Source organism: Mus caroli, unplaced genomic scaffold (genome assembly GCF_978045245.1).
Source record: "Mus caroli unplaced genomic scaffold, Mus_caroli_1 scaffold_14, whole genome shotgun sequence".
Lineage (NCBI taxonomy): Eukaryota > Metazoa > Chordata > Mammalia > Rodentia > Muridae > Mus > Mus caroli.
This window is the reverse complement of record NW_028227269.1, coordinates 5,656,597-5,679,130: the sequence shown is the minus strand read 5'-3', so window position 1 is coordinate 5,679,130 and position 22,534 is coordinate 5,656,597. Positions and strand designations below refer to the sequence as shown.

The 22,534-nt window shown below is 47.9% G+C and overlaps 2 protein-coding genes across 2 annotated transcripts; both read left to right on the top strand.

Moving 5' to 3' along the window:
• The first annotated feature begins 2,812 nt into the window (after nt 1-2,812).
• Nucleotides 2,813-5,191, top strand: Rhob (ras homolog family member B). Its single transcript, XM_021178847.3, has one exon. The coding sequence runs from the start codon at nt 3,210-3,212 to the stop codon at nt 3,798-3,800; it is 591 nt and encodes a 196-aa protein (XP_021034506.1). The 5' UTR covers nt 2,813-3,209; the 3' UTR covers nt 3,801-5,191.
• Nucleotides 5,192-18,825: 13,634 nt separating this feature from the next.
• On the top strand, nt 18,826-22,120 carry LOC110307061 (proline-rich protein 30-like). The gene is made up of 2 exons (XM_021179277.2): nt 18,826-19,134; nt 20,391-22,120. The coding sequence occupies exon 2, from the start codon at nt 20,691-20,693 to the stop codon at nt 21,681-21,683; it is 993 nt and encodes a 330-aa protein (XP_021034936.1). The 5' UTR covers nt 18,826-19,134; nt 20,391-20,690; the 3' UTR covers nt 21,684-22,120.
• Nucleotides 22,121-22,534: the final 414 nt, after the last annotated feature.

The window sequence follows — 22,534 nt, the reverse complement described above, 5'->3', positions numbered from 1 at the left end:
GGTTTAATAGTCTAACTGTGTTGGTTCTCTGAGGAGTTCACTAATCTGTTTTGAAACCCCCAAGTCAAACTAGGTCTCGAGTTAAGAGACAGAGAAGCTGGAGGGCAACACACACACACACACACACACACACGCACGCACACGAACCCACACTAAATGTAAAAAAAAATCAAAAGAATCTTCTTGTGAAGTGTTTTTTAGAGTTTTATATCTTGTAACCGATTTTAAAATAAAAATATTCACAAATGCCAATTTTAAGTGCTTTTTTCATATTTTTTAAAAAGAAAAAAGTTATGGATACTGCCACAAGGTGGCGCTAAAATCTAGTGAAAATTCCAGTGTCTGGTCTGATCTAGTAGGGTGTGATTTACAGCCGCCCCTGGGGGAGGGAGGTGCAGTAACAACAACAAAACCCACAAAACAAACAAAGGGCAGATACATTAGGTTGCAGATAGAAATAAATTAGTCCCTTTCGGGTTGAAAGGTAAGTTCTGCTCTCACACTCGGATGACTTCAGTCTCCTTCATACACATAATAACTCCTGGAGAATTAAATCTAGTCATTGCCTTGCAGTGACAGTGCACTTCGAAGGGTGTGGGGCCTGAGAAGGGGATACTATAAAACGCATCAGCACGTTTGGAAAAGTTAATGCTATAAGCAGTGAGCTAGGTCTTTGAGGCCGCCAGTCCTCCTGTTTTGAGAGAACGCCGTTTTGCTTCTTCTTCTTTACTTCAGCATAACTTGCCCACTTTGTATTTTTAGCAATTACTTCAATATAGAGATTTGAGCTTGGAACACCCCGTGTAATAGTCTGGAAATCAGGAAGCGGGTGGCCGTAATCCTGCTTCCTGGTTCTTTGTATGTAAGTCTTTGAAAGACGCACACGGAACAAAGCTCTGGTTTATATTTTCTTAATATTTAAAGCTGAAGGACGTAGCCAAGATTCCCAAGCTATATTAAGACCATGGAAAGCAGAGCTAATAACACAGCAATCAAAAGGAGAAAAATACATGTAGAAAAGATATTTCCCCTAAAAGGTATATGTGGTGTGTGTGTGTGTGTGTGTGTGTGTGTATGTGTGTGGCCCTGCAGTGGGGATAATCCAGAATGCAGGGAACACAGCTCTCCCTCCCGCACTGATGGAACACTATGGCTTGACCATATCTGTACAGATACACAGAAACTGTAACATGGGGATTATATGTGAAAACATTGGCTGCTTGTATGTGTTTGGTCTGATTATAGCAGACTCTGGTGTTAAGAACTAAAAAGTTCCACTTTTGAGAAACTGGGTTAGCTCCCAAAGTCATTCACCCCTCCCCATTGTTTGCTCTCTCTGTCTCATTTGGTTGCCCAGACTGACCTCCAGAAGGCCCACCCCTGAGCATCCTGTGTGGCTGGGTCTACAGGTGGGCAGGGCTACCACTGCACTGACCATTTTTACTGCTTCTTTAGGGCCCGGCATAGTGCTAGGTCTTCATGATGCTCAGGTGAGAGGAAATCCTGGCCCTCCGACAACTCACAGTCCAGGGAGGGAGACAAAGATATGGGTAATAAGGTCATCATGACATGGTGGGTCACTGATAAAGCTTTCTCTTAGTTGGTACCTCTAGCCTAGCCCTCCATGAGGGACCCCAAGCAGCAATCTTAAGCCATTTCCCCATTTTCTTTCCTTCTTTTTCTTTGTTCAGTTTCTCTTGGGGGCGGGGTAAGGCCCTCTTTGACGCCCTTTGCAGCTTTCTGTCTTTTCTATTTCTTACAGTGGACTGACTTAAATCCTTTAAGATAGGAAGAGGTGTCATCTCCTGCAGGAAGGGGTAATTCACGAGTTAAGACCTGGTGTATATGAAGAGACTCCATCCTCTGCACAGAAACCGTGTGCCCTGCCCACCGGCAAGTCCCCTGTGAGGCTGCATGCCCACTTTCCCAGCTTGAAGCTTTTCATCTGCTCCATGAGAGCTGTTGGGATAGATGGGTTTTCTTGCACAGTGTACTTCAAGCAGTTCTCTGGCTTTAGGGAGAGAATCAGATGTAATGTGGTAGAACTGGGTGAAGGTTGCCTGCCCAAGCTGGGGTGCTTTCTTTTTCAGCGGAGTGCCCTGCACCTCTCTTTCCTTTGTCCTACAGCTGTGTGTCTCCTAGATTCCTCCCCTTATCTTCTTCACCCGGAGACCTAAGTGTGGGCCTTGAAGAGAAAGCCTAGAGGGGACTCACCCAGGCCCACACAATTTACTGTTAGCCTTTCTCAGTGAAAAGGCTGCCCCTGGGTTAAGTGTCAGAGTTCGGCCCAGAGCAGAAGAGGGGTTAGTTTTCTAAAGAAAGTTAAGAAAGACCGAAACCCTTGGCTAAGTAACAAAACCGTGCACGGGTGTCTGTTTAAGTGAAAACAAAACCACGTTAAAGGCGCCGCCCCTCCCCCATGTTTGATCACCCGTAGTTCGCTCGGAAGCTAGATAAAGCTGATGCCGTGGGAGCAGCCAACGCCCCACAAGAATGTAGCTCGTCTCGGAACTGCCCACCGAGACCCGGAGGGCTCCAGGCTGCCTGCTCCACGGTGTCGCGCTCAGAGAGGCTGCGACGAAGGCGGGGACCCGGCGGCCACACAACCCCACGAGGCGGGTCGCTGCGCAGACTCCATAGTCACCGCCTCTCCCAGCCCCGCGGACAGGGCAGTCAATCAAGCTGAGGCGAACCCGCCTTCGGACTGCAGCTGGCGACCAATCGGAGCCAAGCTCCGCAGCGATGAGCTCAGCCCTATGGCTTCCTATTGGGTGGCTATATTAAGAAAGTGGCCGGACTCTTTAAATAGCGGGCGCTAGGGCCGCAGCCCGCATCTGCCACCGCAGTTCGGTTGTCGTCGTCTGCGCCCCTGTACCCTAGGTCTGGAGTGAACCCGCCCCGGGAAAGAAGCTAGGCCGGGTCCGCAGCATCAGCCTTCACTTCGCACAAAGCAGCGCAGCTCCGGGACCGCCGAGGACCACAGCTGCGCGGCAGCAGCGCGGCGACACTCAGTGCACCGTATGCCCCTGCGCCCCTGCCGAGGCAACCGGAGCGCCCCGAGAGAACGTGCCGCCGCGGGGTCCAGGTGCCGTTAGCGAGCCTAGCCCGCAGCGCGCAGTCGCGGGAGAGCGGGGAGCGGCAAGCAACAGGGAGCGGGACGGCGGCGAGGCGCTCGCGGGCCCCTCCTGCTGCCCGCGCCCGGCGAGCTCATGGCGGCCATCCGCAAGAAGCTGGTGGTGGTGGGCGACGGCGCGTGCGGCAAGACGTGCCTGCTGATCGTGTTCAGTAAAGACGAGTTCCCCGAGGTGTACGTGCCCACCGTGTTCGAGAACTATGTGGCGGACATCGAGGTGGACGGCAAGCAGGTGGAGCTGGCGCTGTGGGACACGGCAGGCCAGGAGGACTACGATCGTTTACGGCCGCTCTCCTATCCGGACACCGACGTCATCCTTATGTGCTTCTCGGTGGACAGCCCGGACTCTCTCGAGAACATCCCCGAGAAGTGGGTGCCCGAGGTAAAGCACTTCTGCCCCAATGTGCCCATCATCCTGGTGGCCAACAAAAAAGACCTGCGCAGCGACGAGCATGTCCGAACGGAGCTGGCCCGCATGAAGCAGGAGCCAGTGCGCACGGATGACGGCCGCGCCATGGCGGTGCGCATCCAAGCCTATGACTACCTCGAGTGCTCCGCCAAGACCAAGGAGGGCGTGCGCGAGGTTTTTGAGACGGCCACGCGCGCCGCGCTGCAGAAGCGCTACGGATCCCAGAATGGCTGCATCAACTGCTGCAAGGTGCTATGAGGGCCGCGTCCTGCCTCACGCCCTTGCCAGCGTGGCTCCCCCACCTTGGCCCGGTCGCCCACGAACCGGGAGAAAGGGAGACCCATGCCCCCAAGGACACCACCAGACTGCCTGACATCTGCTGGTGGCTCTGGCTGGTCACGCTGAGAATTAGCGTGGGCACCGAGCTCCCCCTTCCCAGTGTCTGTGTGTGTCCAGCTGTGTGGCACAGGCCTGGGCACCCTGCTGAGTGCCAAGGGGTTCCTGAGCATCCTTTTCTAAAGAGCCAGGCCTCAAAGTGTGGTTGTGTGTGTGTACGACTCCCTACACCCCACCCGACTCCAGCCCCACCCCCGCCTCTGGTTTCCCCAGGGGCACGCAGAGTGGTTGCGCCCCCAGCAGATGTTTGCTTGTAACCAGCAAGCCACTACTGTTGCTCCATGTCTGTAACATAGACCCCTGGAATCGCGGGAGGGGAGGGCTGGGGGGAGGATGGGGCTGTTACATAAATACAGATTTTATTTTCGGAGGCAGAATGGTGTTGTTTAGTGGTGAGTGGAGCGACCAGGGCCCAGAGCAACTCCTTTCCCAGGCTGGGTCAGGCGCCCACCCATCCAAGCATGAACTGGACTTGGCCATCTTTCCACACCCTGGGGAAGACATTTGCAACTGACTTGGGGTCGAGAGGAAGCAGCTCAGACAGTGTCTCCTGGGCCAACCCCCAGCGAACCTCCGGCAGAGGATCCAGGGTGTGCAGTGGGGTCACTTTTGCCATAAGCGAACTTTGTGCCTGTCCTACAAGTGAACATTGTTCAGCTCAAGAGACTATTGTTACCGAATTTATTTAAAGGCTGGAGCTTTTTGTTGTTGATGAAAGAGTTCTTTGCACAATTGTCCCATTGTTTGATACCCAGTGTACTTGTCATTTGCATAAGACAGCATTCTGACCACACTTGTATGCTGTAACCTCATCTACTTCTGATGGTTTTTTTAAAACTATGATGACTTTAAGATTACAGAAACAACTAATTTTTGCTTTGTTTTCTTGAAAAATGTCAACAGTGTGATTTTTTTTTTCTTTAAATTTGTGTAGCATACGCAGTTTTGGTAAAGGAAGGCAACAGGTATTGGGGTCTATTTAACCCCCGCCCCCACAAGACAAGTCTCTTCTGTGTGAAATTTTCTGTACATTCCATGTGCAGAGAAAAGCCGACCCCCTTCTCCCCTCCCCCCCCACTTCCCAGCCCAGTGGTACTTCTAAATTGTCTTGTTTTGTTTTTGTTTTATTTTTTTTTAAATAAACTGACAGATGACAAATGGTGAACTTATGATGTTTACATAAAAGTTCTATAAGCTGTGTATACAGTTTTTTATGTAAAATATTAAAAGACTATGATGATGACATTTATAAACAGCTCCTGTGGCTTAATAGTGTCATAGAAGATGTCTGAATTGGGGGTAAGGGAAGAGTTCTTGTGGAGGTCCTTTCTGGCAGTAACTGCAGCCTCTATATAATAGTAAATATGGCCAATGAGCCTGGCACCTTTTAGGGGTTGGGTGACCCTGAGAGGCCAGGTTATTCCTGTCAGATTCCCGGAGGAGGCTAAGCTTGTCCATCAGACACCCAGAGTGTACTAATTACTGTGAATTTAGTCCCATTAGGTGAGGCAAAGGTCTTAGTTTGACTTCATCTGTAGGTCTTTAAGAAGTTTATTCTGGGCTCTACTACTGTCACTTCAACAATAAGAAAGGTTGCTGTTTGTGAATGTTAAACATAGATGACTTTTTTTTTTTTAAATGTTTTTAGGGGGGTGGTTAATCACACGTGTGGACCAGGCTAGAATTTAAGAGGTGGGAAATAGCATGGTAGTGATGGCAGATGCCTTGAGTCCCAGCAAAAGCAGGCAAATCTCTTGAGTTCTAGGCCAGCCTGGACTACACAGAGAAACCCTGTCTAAAACAAACAAACAAACAAGCAAAGGAATAGACAATACTCTCAGAAACTAAGCTGGTATCTCTGGGAAAGGTGTGTGTGTGTTTGTGTGTGTGTGTAGCTCTTGAGTGGGAGCCTAGGGAGGGAGTTGAAATAAGGAGCTGGCTCTTTAATTACAGAACTTTTGCCTGAATGTTTACAAAGGAACGCATGATGTCTTACGCTAAGGACCAGGAAAGACCCAGTGTTTGTGAGGTAGGCACTTTAAGCTAGAGCAGACCCGTTTTTTTGTTTGTTTGTTTGTTTTTTTAGATTTCAATATTGAGCCCCCCTAATTTCAGACAGGCTTCCTTCTGCAGTGTACTCCAGCTAGAATGGCTGGTTTGCTCTTCAGAGCCCACATTAAAACCCTGCTCTAGACGGGAGGGCTCAGACCCGCCAGCTCCGAGAGGCTTCCAGAGAAGCGTGCCAACCTCTCCCATCTCATTCAGGGGTGTGTTTTTGCTTTTGACAGCTTTGCTTTCTGGGCTCTTCGCGCTGGGTTGCCACCCTCTCTATGCCCCACCCCCACCCCCCGGGGTCCAAGCTGGGGAGGCCTCCTTTGAAGTTGCAGGCTTCAAAGAGTAGGCTTCTGTGCCCTTGTCTTCCCTCAGACTCTGAAGCACTTTTGTGAGCTCAGAAAAACCTGTCTGTGGTGACCTTTCACCCACTTAAGCATCCAGGAGCTGGGCCTCCAGCTCCGCAGAGCCAGAGCCCATAGGCCAACAGTGGGGGATTGTCTGGGCTCTGCCAGGAGTGCCAAGGCTGGGTCTGCCCTGGGTGGCTGCTTCTTTGAGCAGAGCTTACTCCTTCCCCGTCCCTTAACACCGCTCACCTTTATCCCACAGTTCATTTTAGAGACAAGTCTTTTTGATGAAAAGCAGTGTTTACTTGCAGATTTCCTGGTCGGAGTCCTTCCGTACCAGGGAGTGCGGGAACTAACTCTGTTGGGGAAGAGTTCAGGCTTGGGCCAAATGCCCAGAACTTAGCTCTACAGACAGCTGTCTGAGAACCTGGGGACCCAGTCTCCTGAAAAGGCCCATTCTGGACTTCCTGCCACTGCAGATCTGTCTGGTACCGAAAGCTGTTTTTCGTGTTTGGGGGAAGACCAACACACAGATAATGCACGGCAGCCCTGAGTTACCCTTGGTTTAAGATTCAGGGCACTTACTGTAATATTCCTGCCAGAACACACTCTTTTTGTTACACCAGGGACCAACTGGAAAATATAAAGATGAATTGCTCTAGGCTGGAAAATCAATTAGGAAAAAAAGGTAAAACATCTGGTGTTATTCTTAGGATATGAACATTCATTTTGCACATTTGAAATAAATGTGTTGAGTTCATTTAACTGCCAGTTGAACTGTTTTTCAGAAAAATGGTGGTGGTGGTGGGGAGTTTCATTTTACAGTAAGGGGTGTTGTCTAGTATTCTTTAATCTTAATTTTAATTCAGACTGGGTTGGAAGGTCTTTTCCACATGTATTTTAATGGGGATTTTAGAATTTGTGTGACAGGAGTCATATGGCAAGCTGGCTAAAACGCAGATTACTGCTAATGGCATCCTCAGAGTTTCTGATCCAGTCGGTTGTAGTGGGTGTGAGAACAGGAGGTACTGATGGAGCCCCGTGTGACACTGATGCTGTGAGGTCGGGGACTGTACTTTGAGGATGAGTGACTTGGAATAAGGGAGAGTGGACAGGTGACTTCCATATTAAAGTGGACCAACTTCTACAGACTTCTGGGATGTCCTGCATGACGAGAGGAAACAGAACACCTATTTATTCTGTATCAGCATCTATTTTGTTAGTCCCGATGAGATGGGGACACAAGAGCAATAGAATGCTCCATGTCCTTCAGGAACTAGGTCACAGCTTCTGGCTCAGGCAATGGCAGCCAAGCCCTCACCGGGAGTGAGCATCTCCTGTTAGGGGAGGACAGGGGCCCAGGGCAGCAGTTCCAACATTTATCTTGAACATTGGGAAAGATGTCATGGAGGAAGTCATTTGAGTGGGTGAAGTGTGAGTGGAAGGAATAGTGAGGGGAAGGGTGGGAGGGAGGGAGGGCAACTGGGCTACTAACGCTTTGATGGCATGTATGGCTTCTCTTTGTCACTAATCAGATGTGGCCTCTTTGAGGTGAGAACTGTGTGTATAGCCCCTCTGGCATATATTTCTTCAGTCAAGCCTCTACTCTCCCCTGCCATCCACAGCTCAGGATTTGTCTGGTAGACCAGGGAAGAAGGCGGTTACTGATTATTTCAATGTTTTCTCTGTGTCTCCCAAGAATGTGGTGCAGACACGGGCTAGTTTTGAAAGCACTGTGGAGACACACACTCAGTTCAGGAAAGTAAACTGACGCACCATGTGCCTCAGTTCCTTGGATACTTACCACATTCCTTGGTTCATCTTCAGGCTAGAGAAAGGACCTGGGTAACCAGACTATGTCTCCAACCCTCAATAGATCACACAAAAGTCTATCTAGAGGACTTAATTCATTCTTACCTATTTATTCTCCTCCTACCCCCCTGAGACAGGGGCTCATATAGCCCAGGCTAGCCTTGAACCAGCTATATAGTGGAAGATCACCTTGAACTTCTGACCCTACTGCCTCTACCTTGTGAGTGCTGGAATTTACAGGTATGGATGCATTACCATGCCCTATTTATATGGTGTTTGAACCCAAGGCCTTATGCATGCTGGGCAAGCACCCTACCAACTGAGCTACTTCAACAGTCCATCTTGTTTAACCTTGCAGTCAACAAAGTACTAGCTGAAAGACTCTGGGTTAAGCACTTTGTGAGGAGTTTGGCATGCAGTAGATGGACTTCATCTCTCCTCCATTAAGAGTATCCCATGTCTAAACAAGCAACAACAATCATATTAGTGAGGATTGATTGACTATGCACCAAGTATTATTATTCTAATCCCTTTATTTCTCATATTAACATCTATGATTACATAGCAAATCATTCCAAAACTCAATGGCTTAGAAAACCATTTATTGACTCAGAGTTTCTGTAAATCAGAATTCAGGCACAGTTTAGCTGTGTTTTTCTGGCTCAAGATTTCTCACAAGGCAGAAATCAAGTGTGTTTATGATCAGAACCTGAGGTTGTGTGGCCTCAAGATAACAATCTGTGGTGGGATTATGATTTGAGAAAGGTAGAACTGACTGACTGGAGTGTTGATGATGATGATGATGATGTGTGTGTGTGTGTGTGTGAGAGAGAGAGAGAGAGAGAGAGAGAGAAGATCTGGAGGAGGACTTTGTCATGGACAGCTAGAAGTAAGGGACTGGACATTGGAAAATGAAGTAGCTGGGAAAGGAAGGAGAAGCTGTGAAAATCGTCGTGGCAGTCACCATGGCAACCTCAGGATCTTGGCAGAAGAAACTTTGAGAATGTCAGTGCCATTATTTAAGCCACAAAGAAGAAAAAAAATGAACAGATCCAGGTGAAGGATGTAAGAATTCTGAAGTACTGAGTTTCATTTTCTACATATTGCAAACTGGATATCTTTGGAAATGTCCACTGCCCTTACTTCCTGTATCAGACTATGATTCTGTGTTCAGGTCATCTAGAGAGGCCACAATTTTTGTGGATAAGAATAGAGTCTCTGAAGCAAGGACTTGACTAAATGTCCTAGTTAGGGTTTCTATTGCTGGGATTAAAGTTGTGTGCCACCCCTGCCTGTCCACAGATTCTGAAGACTGAACTCAGGCCCTAATCACTGTACAAAAAGAACTTTACCAACTGTCTGTCTCCCTAATTCTATCATCATCATTGTCATCGTCAGCAGCAGCAGCAGCAGCCGCCTCACTATCACCACCACCAGCATCACTACTAGAACTGCTATACATTGCTGTGCTGGAGACCAAGCCTAGGCTCTGATGCATGCATGCTAACCCTGTGCTCTACAACTGAGCTACAGCTCCAGCCTAAACCCATTCTGTGTTAAGGCCAGGCTTTGCACGTCAATACCAGTGGAGAAAAGGCCTTCTTCTCTGAAATCCCCACTCCAGTCAGCCCCAGCAGAAGTGTATGATTCGATCAACCTTGCCAGGTCTCTGGGGGAAGGTGGCAGAGCTCCTGAGCCAGGCAGGAGCAATGCATTTCCAGGGCCGAGAGCCTCCTTCACAGGAGGCTGCATGTACTCAGCTTAGCCTCAAGTTTCAGAGGAAGGTGGAAAAGGTTTGGGCTCTTGGTTGGAAGCTTGGCAGAACTGAGCCTATCTTTCCATTTCAGAAGGGCCGGGGAAGCGAGCCTCTGGCTTTCAGGACTCAGCTCTGTTTGCCAACTGCGAGTCGGAGAGTTTGCTTCTCTTCAGTCCTGAAAAAGGTAAAAAGCAAGTGTTACAAGAAGTGAGTTTGATCGGTTCCACTTTGTTCCAGAGCTTATTTGACCTTTGGATAAAGAACTAAAACCTCCTAGAAGCACCTCAAGGGGATGCAAGCACACAGGTGTTATTTTAATAGCAGAAACGTTTTAAGTGGATCTCTGACAGTATTATTTATATCAGTGCAAAAAAAAAAAAAAGCACTTGTAAAATATACACTCTTCAGTAATAGCCAAATATGGAAGGCGCGGATATGCAACCGCACACCCAGGCAGACTCTGGAAATGGGAAGAGCCACTTGTGCCCCTTCCTTTGCATTGTGCAGTCACGTGACTACAAATTCCACCCAAGGATGTCTACAGTTGTAGACCACGGAGACCCGATGAAGTAGAGAAGAGAACATGAATGTAAGCCTGGGCTCTCTCTGGGTTTAGTTGGGCCAGGGAGGAATTGTTCAAAGTTTTAACTGTATGAGTGATGGTAAAAACTGTGAGGTATACTGATGGTCCCCTGCCGAATCTGACAGAATAACCAAAGGCAAAAATGCAGTGAATGTACAAGCAATTTGAAAGCAGAAAGGGCAAACCTGGCCGAGCAAGCCCAGCATTTTCTCCCAGGCTTTGCTGTGATCTGATACCTCTGGGTGACATCGCGACTAAAAGTAAACAAAGAACATTCAGGAGGATCAGCAGGATCATGAGTGGGGTTCAGGGGAGGCCTGTGATAGCAGTGGCCAAGGTCACAGGGACACGTTGCCATTCCCTATCATTTCTATGTATCCCTTTCATCCTCAGCCGATGATGGAAGAGATCCAAGCTCTTAGACTTTGCTGGGCATCTCAAGTGAGGGGCAGAAGAGTGGAATAGGAGAGGGAGGGCTCCCCCTTCTTCTGTATTCATGGGGAGCGCATTGTTTCCTTCATCTTCCAGGGTAGCATGGGTAGTAGTCGGTATCCGGAAAGCCAAAGCTCCCAGGCAGAAGGCCTGCACCTTCTCTGTACGGACAGCCTGGGCATTCTTGGGCTAATTAGTGAGTGTCTGTGTGTGCATGTAGGTGTGTGGGGGCATGTGTCTTTGTGTATATGTGTCTGAGGTGTATGTAGGTGTGTGGGGGCATGTGTCTTTGTGTATATGTGTCTGAGGTGTATGTAGGTGTGTGGGGGCATGTGTCTTTGTGTATATGTGTCTGAGGTGTATGTAGGTGTGTGGGGGCATGTGTCTTTGTGTATATGTGTCTGAGGTGTATGTAGGTGTGGGGGCCTCTGTGCACTGGTGGGAGCAGAGGCCAGAAAAGGATGCTGGGTATCTGGTATCTTTACCTCTCTATATTTTATTCATTTGACATAGGTTCTTTTACTGACCCTAGTTTGTTTTGTTTGTTTTGTTTCGTTTTGTTTCATTGCTATTCTGGCAGCCAGCAAGCCTCAGAGATTCTAGTTCTGGGCTTTCAGGTATGTGTAGCCATGCCTGACTTCTGAGGTCAGAACTCCGGTCCTCCGGTGCCCTTAGCTGCAGAGCCATCTGCCCTCCCTCAGGGCCAATTATATTGTATACATTACTGCCTCAGCCTTTTTACTTGTAAAATGGTTTCAAAGATCAAACATGGTCAAGGCAGGGAGTTGGCACAGTGCCTAGTTCATCTGAAGTCCTCAAACAGTCTTGAGTACCAGTCTTTGAATGGATTCCTCTCAGTAGCTTAAGTACAAAATGGAAATGGGAGAAATTTGGCTAAGTGTGTGACTGGGTCATCATGAAAACACTTGTTTATAGAAGATCTTTCTTTTTGTTTTTATTTTATTATTCTTTTTTTGAAGATAGATTTCCCATCCCCTCACATAATATATATTCTGATCATGGTTTTCCCTCCTTCTACTTCTAGACCCTCCCATGCCCCCTCCCATCCAGACAATTTCCTTTCTAGAAAAAAAATAGGCATTTAAGGTATAATAAAAAAAATAGCAAAAATAAAATATACTAAGATAAAGCAAAAGCGATCACATCAGAATCGGATAGAAGAGCCTTTCAACCTGCAGCGCCATCTGCCCACCCTCAGGGCCAATTATATTGTATACATTACTGTATACATATTATATTGTATACCAATTATATTGTATACATAAGACCTCGGAGAATTGTATGGTACCCATTGCTTGGCAACCTCAGCATCTGGTGCAGGAGCCAGCACATCACAGCTGCATAGTGACTACATAGTCACTGAATCCTTCCTCAAGGTCAATCAGGGGCCTTTGGTAAACTGGAGACCCTGAGAATTGCAAGGATGAATTTGGCAGCTTATGCTGGGAAAGTAGTGCCTACCATTCAGGTCCCAGGGGAAGAGGTAGCAGGAGTGTAATCCTCCACCATGCAGTAGAAGGGTCTGGGACCAGCAGTTTTTCTTCCTAAGAGCACAGTGCTCTCGAGTGCTCATCAGAGGCTGCATGGGGCCAGTCTGTTGACTCATTGACTCATAACAAGGAGCGGGCCTTGCCAGGGCAGAAAGCTGCAGAGGCACTGGCCTGCCCCACCTGGATGACATAGGCATAGACAGGAGGGGCATCAGTAACTTGCCAGGGGGGATGCATGATGGTAAAGATGTTGACCATCTTTAAGAAATCCAGAAATATGCACTATAAAGATTTATCTGTTAGTCCCATGTGAGCAAGAAGCAGACGTGCTAGGCTCCGAATATAATTACATCTGTTAACCAAGAAAGCAAGTTTCTGTCTCTTTGTAGTCCAGGAAAATCCTCAGACTCAACCAGAAAGAATGGAAAGGAAGAATCTAGGTGGTTTGGTCATGTGACCACCAGATGGTGAGTGTCAGAGCCCAAGGCTCTGCTTCTGCTGTGGAGTTCACTAAACCCAAGGCAACTGGGCTTGTTAATCCTTTTAAGTCAGGACAAACTTGTTTGACTAGCAGGGAGGGAGGAGGGAAGCTTCGTTAGACTGCAGGAGTGGACAGGCTGAAGAAAATCCCTTTAGACAGGTTGGCTTCATGGTTTCTGTTTGCAATTTCTTGTCAAGGGGTACTGAAAAAAAGTTATATCACCAGGGCAAAGCACCAGGTGGAAATGCATGGGTGGAAATTCTTGCTCAAAGCAAATCTCTCCATGCCCACCGTGGCCATAATTTCAACCTTTTCAGAAAACTGCCTTTGAACTTGACACTCTGGTAATGCTTGATCTCTATGAGATTTGGACTGTGTTTTGGCAAGGGTAGTCACTAGCAGGATACTTGGCTGTTCCTGGTTCACCTTGAAGGTTTTTTGGGTTGGGTTTGGTTTGGTTTGGCTTCTTTCTAAGTGACTTTGAGATACAATGTCAAATCAACTCAGCTGTGCCGGATTCCAAATTCTAAGAAACTGGGGGCAAACTTTGGAATATTGTAAGGTGGGAATGCTGTCCTGCGGTACTTGGGTATAGAGGGCACAGTTAGTTGATCACTCCCCACCTTTGAAAACGAGAAATGTGACTTCAGGTTTTGGCTGGCACAGGTGTCTGGAAAGGCTACCTTAGCTGGGTTCTGACTCATTCTCTTCAAATCATCCTGTGATTGGTCAGGTCTCTCCCTCTCTAGGCCAAGGGCCAAAATGCTATTTGAGTTTAAAGATGCACAATTTGAGCTGGGTGGTTATGAACTTTCTTCTTGAAAGTGGTGTCTGAGACTGTCAGGTCCTGATGGGTCAGAGCTTTAGGAGAGTTTGAGAGAATCAGGAAGGAGTCTAAGCCTGATGTTTGTAGCTCTCTCCTAAGGGCAGACGTGCTAAAGATCTACACATGAAGTTTGCTTCCGTTTCTACCTGGACTCTGGCACTCCGGTAGCTAGGATGACTCCTGATGTCTGTTAGTCTAGTGACTGGCCCAAGTGTGTGTAGATAGTGAAGAAGTCTCCCTTCAGTGAATAGGCACATGCTGGGTGAAAGAAGCAGGCTGAACTCAGGCCTTCTGGCCAGGGGCTCCTATGAGCTCTCTTGCAGGGGATACCCATCTTCTATGCAGTGTGAGACTTCAAGAGATAAAGAGCATCTTAGTGTAGCTCATCCTTGTGGCTTTCCTACTGCTCTGATCGAAGAGGAAGGTCTAAAGAATCCCTCATTAGTTCCCTAGAGTAAAGGTTCTTGTCTTTTTCTATGACGCTCCTAGGTGCTATCCCAGCTCTTCATAGCAAAGCTTTCGGGAGATTCATGCTTGAAAATCACTCTAGCCTTCCTGGTCAGTCTACATGCATGTGCGGTACATATACCAGGCTCTCCACACATGTGTTGTATACTACACTAGACCTATATACAGGAGGACAGCAGAGATCCCAGCTAACTTCCACTATCCCCAGGAATTCTTTGAGTCTTCTGAATGTCTGAGGTCTTAATAAACAGAATAATAACAATATGTACATTAAGAGTCTTGTATGGGGCTGGTGAGATGGCTTAGTGGTTAAGAGCACCGACTGCTCTTCCAAAGGTCCCAAGTTCAAATCCCAGCAACCACATGGTGGCTCACAACCATCTGTAACGAAGTCTGATGCCCTCTTCTGGAGTGTCTGAAGACAGCTACAGTGTACTTACATATAATAAATAAATAAATCTTTAAAAAAAAAAAAGAATCTTGTATGATTTTTTCCCTTGGAAAAAAACCATAAAATTTAGAGAGCAAGATTCTCTCTCTCGGTAGTAACTTTTTCTCTGGACTTTTAGGGTCTGGGAAGGGCAAGTTTCTGATGCTTCAGAACTTGGGACAACTATCATTCAATTTCTACGGCAGCTTTCCTTGATCTTTCAAGACTGGAGCGAGTTGGTCCAGTTTCTGTGGTTAATTGGGCAGTGCTATAGCCTGGGTAAATTATAAGGCAAAAGGCCCCTGGTTCTGGAGGTTTAAGAATAAGAGGTACATTTGACGATGGTTTTCTAGTCTCAAGGGGGCACAAGACATTACATGGCAAGAGAAAGGAAAACACACACACACACATGTATGTATATGTACATGTATGAGTGTGTGTATATCTTTTAGTTTTTCTCTTTCACAAAGCCACCAGTAATTCAAGCATTACTCTACTCTGATGACATTATCTAATCCTATTCACCACCCTGAAGCCCCTTAGAGTTGGTATACAGTCCTACCTTCCTAATTCCTTACAACGGTCATTATATCTCAAAACCTTAACCTCTGGGAAAGATGGAGGGCAGATGCCCCGGTCACGCAGGTATCATATAAATACTAGGAAGGTTATGTTTAGCTTCATAGCTACATCCAGTGAAGCTCGAATGTTGCTTGTGGAATGGAAGAAATTGAGCTGTTGTAATCTTCATCTGCCTTCTCCTCCTCTTCTCTCCCCCACTCTCTTCTCCTTCACACATTGTCGTGTTTATGATGAACCTGTTCTCAGACAGTGAAGACAGACTCCTCTGCAAATGACTTAGACTTATCCCACCCCCTGCAGACAGGGCTAGTTTCCCGAGCATGGAATCCAAGGCTGTTTTCTCCATTTAGTCAGTGTTGACAGTGACTTCACATTTATAAGACTTTTTTGACTAAGGAGTGTTGTGTTTTTACATTGCATGGAATCAGGAAACCGATTCTCTGGTTTCATTTATAGACGTGGACCTTGTAATCCACAGCATGGAGGAATCTTTGGTCCCACTTGGCAAACTTGTTGTGTGGAGCAGAGGGTGGTGCCCAAGGACCCCCTGAGGTCCTGTCTCTGGGATTCCTGATAATTGTCATCTCTCTTCTGCCTGGCCCCAATCTGCGGCTACCGTCAATCCAAAATGAAATAGCTCTGGGGAGCACAGAGAATCCAGCAGTGAGTTCTCATGGCCTTGCTTTACTGCAGTTGCCAGCCCAGGAGTGCTCCTCCTATCAACTGGACACTTTTATGGTACACTTGGTAAATTGTGGCCTTGTAAGTACAGTTCTCACAGGAACACTCTGCCTTGCCACTCTTGAGGAATTTGGGGGATTGCCCTGGCTTGGCTGCAGAACATTGACACATCTGTAGTTTATCTTGCTGGTAAACCAATAATTTCCCATCTCTTTAGCGATAACCTGAGTGTTCTTCTATGTCAGAGTAAGTCTGTTAACCACCAGGGCCTCTTGTCAAGGTGGGGATGACTCTTTTGCTCTTTTGATTTGAGGACCTTGATCTTGATGGTCTGGGGACCTCTTTAAGTGTACAAAGTCCTGAGCATCTAACTTAGAGAGACAAGAGTTGACATGCTAGTGGGAACCCTGGTACTAGAGTCTGGGAGGGGAATAGCTTTCTGCATGTATCCAACATGTGGCCTTTGGACCACCTGTGTCCCAGGATAGCTTCAAATGTGGCCTAGCACATTCATGTTGTGTTGTGATGCCAAGAGGCTGGACACTTCCGAGACAATATGCCCGTTCTATGCCTGATGCATGGGGTGAGCACAGGTAGAGTCATTCTCAAACATAGCAAAGCCACCCAACTGGGACCACAGAGCTTGGGGGCCAGGCGCAAGGAAAGGATCCTTGTGAAGCACATGCCTGGCCAGATCTGGATGGCTGTTGTTTCTCCATCCCTACTCCACAGCAGGGCTCAGGCCAGTTCTTTACATCCAGAATCATTTGAAAGACCATGTCTGTGGGTTTCCCGGTATACTTCAGGAGGTCTGACAAAAGTGTCCAATGTCATTCTTTCATGACATTTTTTTTTCTCATGTTTATATTGATTGTTTGAGAATTTCACATTATGAACCCTGAGCACACTCACTTCTCAGGTCTCCCAGGTCTACCCCTGTCACCTTTGGGGCCTCCCTTGTGCCCTGAAAAAGGAGAAGGAAGAGGAGGAGGAGGAACTAGGAAAGGAGGAGGAGGAGAGAGAAGGAGAGAGGGAGAGGGAGAGAGGGAGGGAGGGAGGGAGGGAGGGAGGGAGGGAGGGAGGGAGGGAGAGAGAGAGAGAGAGAGAGAGAGAGAGAGAGAGAGAGAGAGAGAGAGAGAGAGAGAGAGAGAACCAAGAGCCAAGTCCAGTTTGTGTTGGGTTGCCCTGGAGCATGGTCAAACTCTCTGTGACAGCCCCCATTAAAGACAACTGAGTCTGAGTCCTTCCCCATCCACATCCCCACCAGAAGCCAGTTGTGGAGAGCTACACTTCAACATCCTTATCACAATTTTTAAGGGTTCTCTTTGCGACCCATATTACCACTAAAGACCACACAGATGTCTGTGGTCTGTGCTGCCATAGAAGGCCATATTGATGTGAATGCCTTCGCTGTCTTGAGGAGTGTATCAGATTTTTAAAGAGGGCCTGGAATAAGTCTCAGTCTTTTTTTTTTTTTTTTTTTTTTTGTGCTTGTTCATATTGCTTTATTGGGAGTGGATGCAGAGGCACGCCTTTTTTCAGGGTGAACCAGGGATTATATATCTTTTGGGGGAAGGATGTGAGAATATCCAAGAAGGCCATTGGCTGAAGGCTAAGGCTATCTAGATACCTCATTAATATGGAGAAGAGCTAGAGGTGCTATGATACACGACTGAGTGCCCAAGGCCCTCTCAGTAAAGTGGAGAAGTGACTCAGAAAGACATCTGACAGCAATCTCTAGCTTCCACATGTATACTCACACATGTGAACACAGACACCACACAGTGTTAAGAAAATAGCTATTTCTGTAGAGATGGTGCAGTGACTAAGAGCATTGGCCAGCATCATCCAGAGGACTCAATGCCCTGAGCCCACACGGTGGCTCACAACTGTCTGTGACCCAAGTTCCAAGGGATCTGATGCTCTGTACTGGCTGGTTTTGTGTGTCAACTTGACAAAAGCAAGAGTCACCAGAGAGAAAGGAGCCTCAGTTGAGGAAATGCCTCCATGGTATCTAACTGTAAGGCATTTTCTCAATTAGAGATTGATGGGGGAGGCCCAGCCCATGGTTTGTGGTGCCAGCCCTGGGCTGGTGGTCCTGGGTTCTATAAGAAAGCAGACTGAGAAAGCCATATGAAGCAAGCCAGTAAGCAGCATCCCTTCATGGCTTCTGCATCAGCCCCTCCTTCCAACCCCCCTTTAGTTCCTGCCCTGAGTTCTCTCAGTGACGGACTATGATCTGGAAGTGTGAGGGTTCATTGCCCTTTCATCCCCAACTTGGTTTTTGGTCCTGGTGGTCTCAGCAATAGAAACCCTAAGAAACACCCTCATATATTCCTACAGGTGAAACACCAATACACATAAAATAATCAAATAAACCGTTTAATAAAAAAAAAAAAAAAAGAAAATAGCTAAAGGGCTGAAAAGAGGCTCAGTAGGTAAGAGCACTTGCTGTTTGTGAGGTCTGGTATTCAGATCCCAGCACCCGTATCAGGCAACTCACAACTGTGTAAAACTCCAGCTCTAGGGATCCAACCCTCTTCAGGGCTTCAAGGGCACATGCAAACACACGACATACATCTAAATAAACAAAATCTTTTTAAAAATAGCTATCAAAATAGATAGAGATATTTCAAAGACAAAAGTGTATGGAACACAGCTACTTCACTCAGACAGCAAGCCAATGAGGAAGTTGGAAGGTTCAGCCCTGCCTCCTGGAGAGTGATGAGAGCTGTAGATTTTAAGAGCAGACAAGGCAGAGCTTGGTTTGTGGGTGTGCATCAAATAATTCTACCTGACAAATTTTATCAACCCTGTCTTTGCAGGCCCCTGAGAAACACCCAGAACATTGAGGGGAAAGAGAAGGCAGAATCTATGATGTCATTATCTGACCTCTGTGATGCCAGAGAGAGAGAGAGCTGCTTTCAGGGAACGAGCCCCTTAGCTCCCATTGGGGGCGGCAACGCCGCCCCTTACGCAAAGCCTCAGTCTCTTGGAGCCTTTTACCAGCTGGCCCTACTGTTGCTGCCACTCTGATAATCCTTCTCAGACAAGGCCAGGCTGAGGGAAAAGAACTCCCGTGTTGAGGGTGACAAGAGGCCAGGGGAACCAGCATACCAGGAAACCAGGATGCTTACAAAATCTGTGTGTCAGGATTAGGACAAAACCCTGTACCACAGAAGAGCTCTGTGAACCAGAAAAAGGACTGAGGCCACCACTCAGACTGGAATATCAGGTCAGAGTCAGGTTAGGGGTCGGAGGGTGAAGCGGGAGGAGGGTGGATAGACTGTTTCGTGACTGCTCTCTCTTCCAGGACCCCTATTTGATGAAGTGTCTTTCAATCAGCAGAAGGAACGCACGCTGGTAAAGCAGTGCACAGTACTCTTCAGTCCTTTCCCCATCTGGCCCTGCCTGCTCTCTGTGGCCCATTTCCCCTCAGTCCTTTCCTCTTTCCAGCCAGAATCTCCACTTTCTTTTTTTTCTTTTTTTGGTATAATTTTTTTATTAGGTATTTTCTTCATTTACATTTCCAATGCTATCCCAAAAGCACTCCCCCCTACTCCCCTACCCACCCACTCCCACTTCTTGGCCCTGGCGTTCCCCTGTACTGAGGCATATAAAATTTGCAAGACCAAGGGGCCTCTCTTCCCAATGATGGCCGACTAGGCCATCTTCTGCTCCATATGCAGCTAGAGACACGAGCTCTGGGGGTACTGGTTAGTTCATATTGTTGTTCCACCTATAGGGTTGCAGATCCCTTTAGCTCCTTGGGTACTTTCTCTAGCTCCTCCATTGGGGGCCCTGTGTTCCATCCAATAACTGACTGTGAGCATCCACTTCTGTGTTTGCCAGGCCCCAGCATAGCCTCACAAGAGACAGCTATATCAGGGTCCTTTCAGCAAAATCTTGCTGGTGTATGCAATGGTGTCAGCATTTGGAGGCTGATTATGGGATGGATCCCCGGGTATGGCAGTCTCTAGATGGTCCATCCTTTCGTCTCAGCTCCAAACTTTGTCTCTGTAACTCCTTCCATGGGTGTTTTGTTCCCAATTCTAAGAAGGGGCACAGTGTCCACACTTTGGTCTTCATTCTTCTTGAGTTTCATGCATTTTGCAAATTGTATCTTATATCTTGGGTAGAATCTCCACTTTCCTAACTTTCTCTATAGCATCTTGCCAGATTTTCTGACCTCAAAGGTGACAAGCTGCTAGTCTTTGTTGTTTTGAGACAGACTCCTAGAACCCAGGCCAGCCTCGAGCTCCTTATACCCCTGCTGGGATTACAGGCTTGTGCCAGCATGCCACTCTTATGTGGTCTTGGGGATCACACCAAGGGCTTCATGCATGTTAGGCAAACAATCTACCTGCTGAACAACAGCCAAAGACCTCACATCGACGGTCTTGAGTTCCCACTGGAAATGAGCACCTGAAGCAGAATCCAGAAGTGGGCCAATCATCCTGATATTTTGACCTCTGTCTTTTTTCTCCACAGGTCCTAGAGTGTCTTCATCCTGATTCCACCCAGTTGCGGTTGTCCCTCTGTTCCCCAGGGACAACTCTCATTCTGTTTCCATACACCCCCAGCGAAAGAAAAGCAACAAGCCAAGCTTAGATGCAGGCTCTGGACTGAGCACACCACAGCCAGGTAGAAGAGGCTGCTGCGGCCACACTCTGCACAGAAAGCAGTCTTGACCAGCAGCCACAGCTGGCCACAGAGATCCCCATACTGACTGTTAGGTCTCTAACCACTGGTCTTGTCCACCCCATCCATTTCCCTCTTGGAGTCAAGGCAATGTTGCCTCAAAACAAGAACCAGGTGCTGCTACAGAATGCAGTACCGCCAGCGTGTTTCCCTCATGTCTTCTCACAGTTTGTGGACTCCCCTCCACGCAACTTAGCATCTCCTTCTCCCCATCAGACCCTCCCTTCTTCCCACTTTCCTTTGCCCGCCACCACGCAGACCCACTTTCCTTTGCCCGCCACCACGCAGACCCACTTTCCTTTGCCCGCCACCATGCAGACCCACTTTCCTAGACCTTACTTCTACTCTTTGGACTCTAATTCTGACTTTGTTCCTCTTCCTTCCTCTTCCTCTCTACCAAGATCCTCTTCTTGCTTTCGCCAAAACTGTACTTATTTTGGTGAAAAACTCCCCTCTCCACACTCCACCTCTCCCTCCAACTATCAGCTCTATGTCTCTCCCCCTCTTACCTGCTCCTTTCTTTCCCAGCTACAAAATTCCTCTTCTCGTTCCTGTCAGTCCCCTTCCCGCCTCCAGAACTTTCAAAGCTCCAAGATCACTTCCCCCGGCCCCAGCTCACCTTCTGGAGGGATCCAAAGTAAGAAGCAAGCAGGGCAGCGTCCTCAGTCCAGAAGCACCAGGTCCTCTAAGCGGGGAAGGGGATGCGTGCCAAGTAAGGTGAACCCTGCAGAATTCAAGGACCCAGGGGCCCTCACCCAAGTCCTGGTGGACCATGTGGGGCGCAGCAGAATTGCACGAGACCTGCAAATACAGCTTCTGCAGCGCCTGTGGCTTGGCACACCCGGCCCGGCCCCAGTCGTGGAGTACCCCATATGTCTGGTGTGTCTCCAACTCCGCACCCCATCTTGCCCCACCTCCAAGTACAAGACTATACCCCGGCTGCTTGCCTTCCCTAAACTACTGCCCTGTGCCCAGTGCCAGGAACCTGGGCCTCTCCGAATAGGCATTGGCTTCGGGCTCCGCCTGACTCGGGGCCAGGCCAAGGCTTTGAATCTGCTGCCTCCAAAAAACCAAAGGAAGTAAATTTAGTCTAGGAAAAGGCCCTCCACAGTCAAAAACCGGCAACCCAGGGACCAATTCAAATCACCCACACACTCTTCCAGCCTCCGGTCTGTAGACCTTCAATCACTAAAACCCAGCCAGTGTTCCAAGTCTCTACTTCAGGAGCCAAGACTGTGTCCCCAAAGCCCACGCCTTCTGTCTCAAAGAGGCCTGTGTGTCTAGGGTTTATTCTCCGAAAATTGACATCTTAATTCCAGAGCAGCAGAGACCCTCTGGAACACCACCTCAAACTTCACCCTCCCTACCATAACTTCTCAGACCTTGGAGGACTGGAAGCCAAGTGTGTTCTCCTGCGCTGAGCCCTGGCAACCCCTTGTGGAGTCTGCTCTCCCCTAGTTGAAAAGACCAGAGGCACCCAAGTCCTCATTCAGCCTTTAGTGTAGCCAATAAAGCCTCTCTCTGAGAATTTTGTGTTTGTGTCTACTATGCCCACAGGATGGAATCAAGGCCATGGGATAAGGCCAGTCCCATAAAAGACTGGGAGACAGAAGGATTAAGGACATCAAGTGCTATGTACTTGAGTACATGCTAGTACCTGATGCTTAGAGACCTCTACAAGGCCCTTCTTGGGTTTAATTCAAGTCTGTGGACAGATAATTAGAATCAAAGATTAGGCCAATAGGTCTATTTCTCCAGGGACAGCCTGGGTTGACCAGGATGCAGCAGCTCATTGTCCTCACAGGGAAGGACATTGCTAGCAACTCACTGTAGGAGAGCACAAGTAGTCCATGCACAGACCGGAAACTAGAAGGCTCCTGCAGAAGGGCTAGAGATGCTGGCTCAGAGCCCACTGGGTAGTTCACAATTGTAAC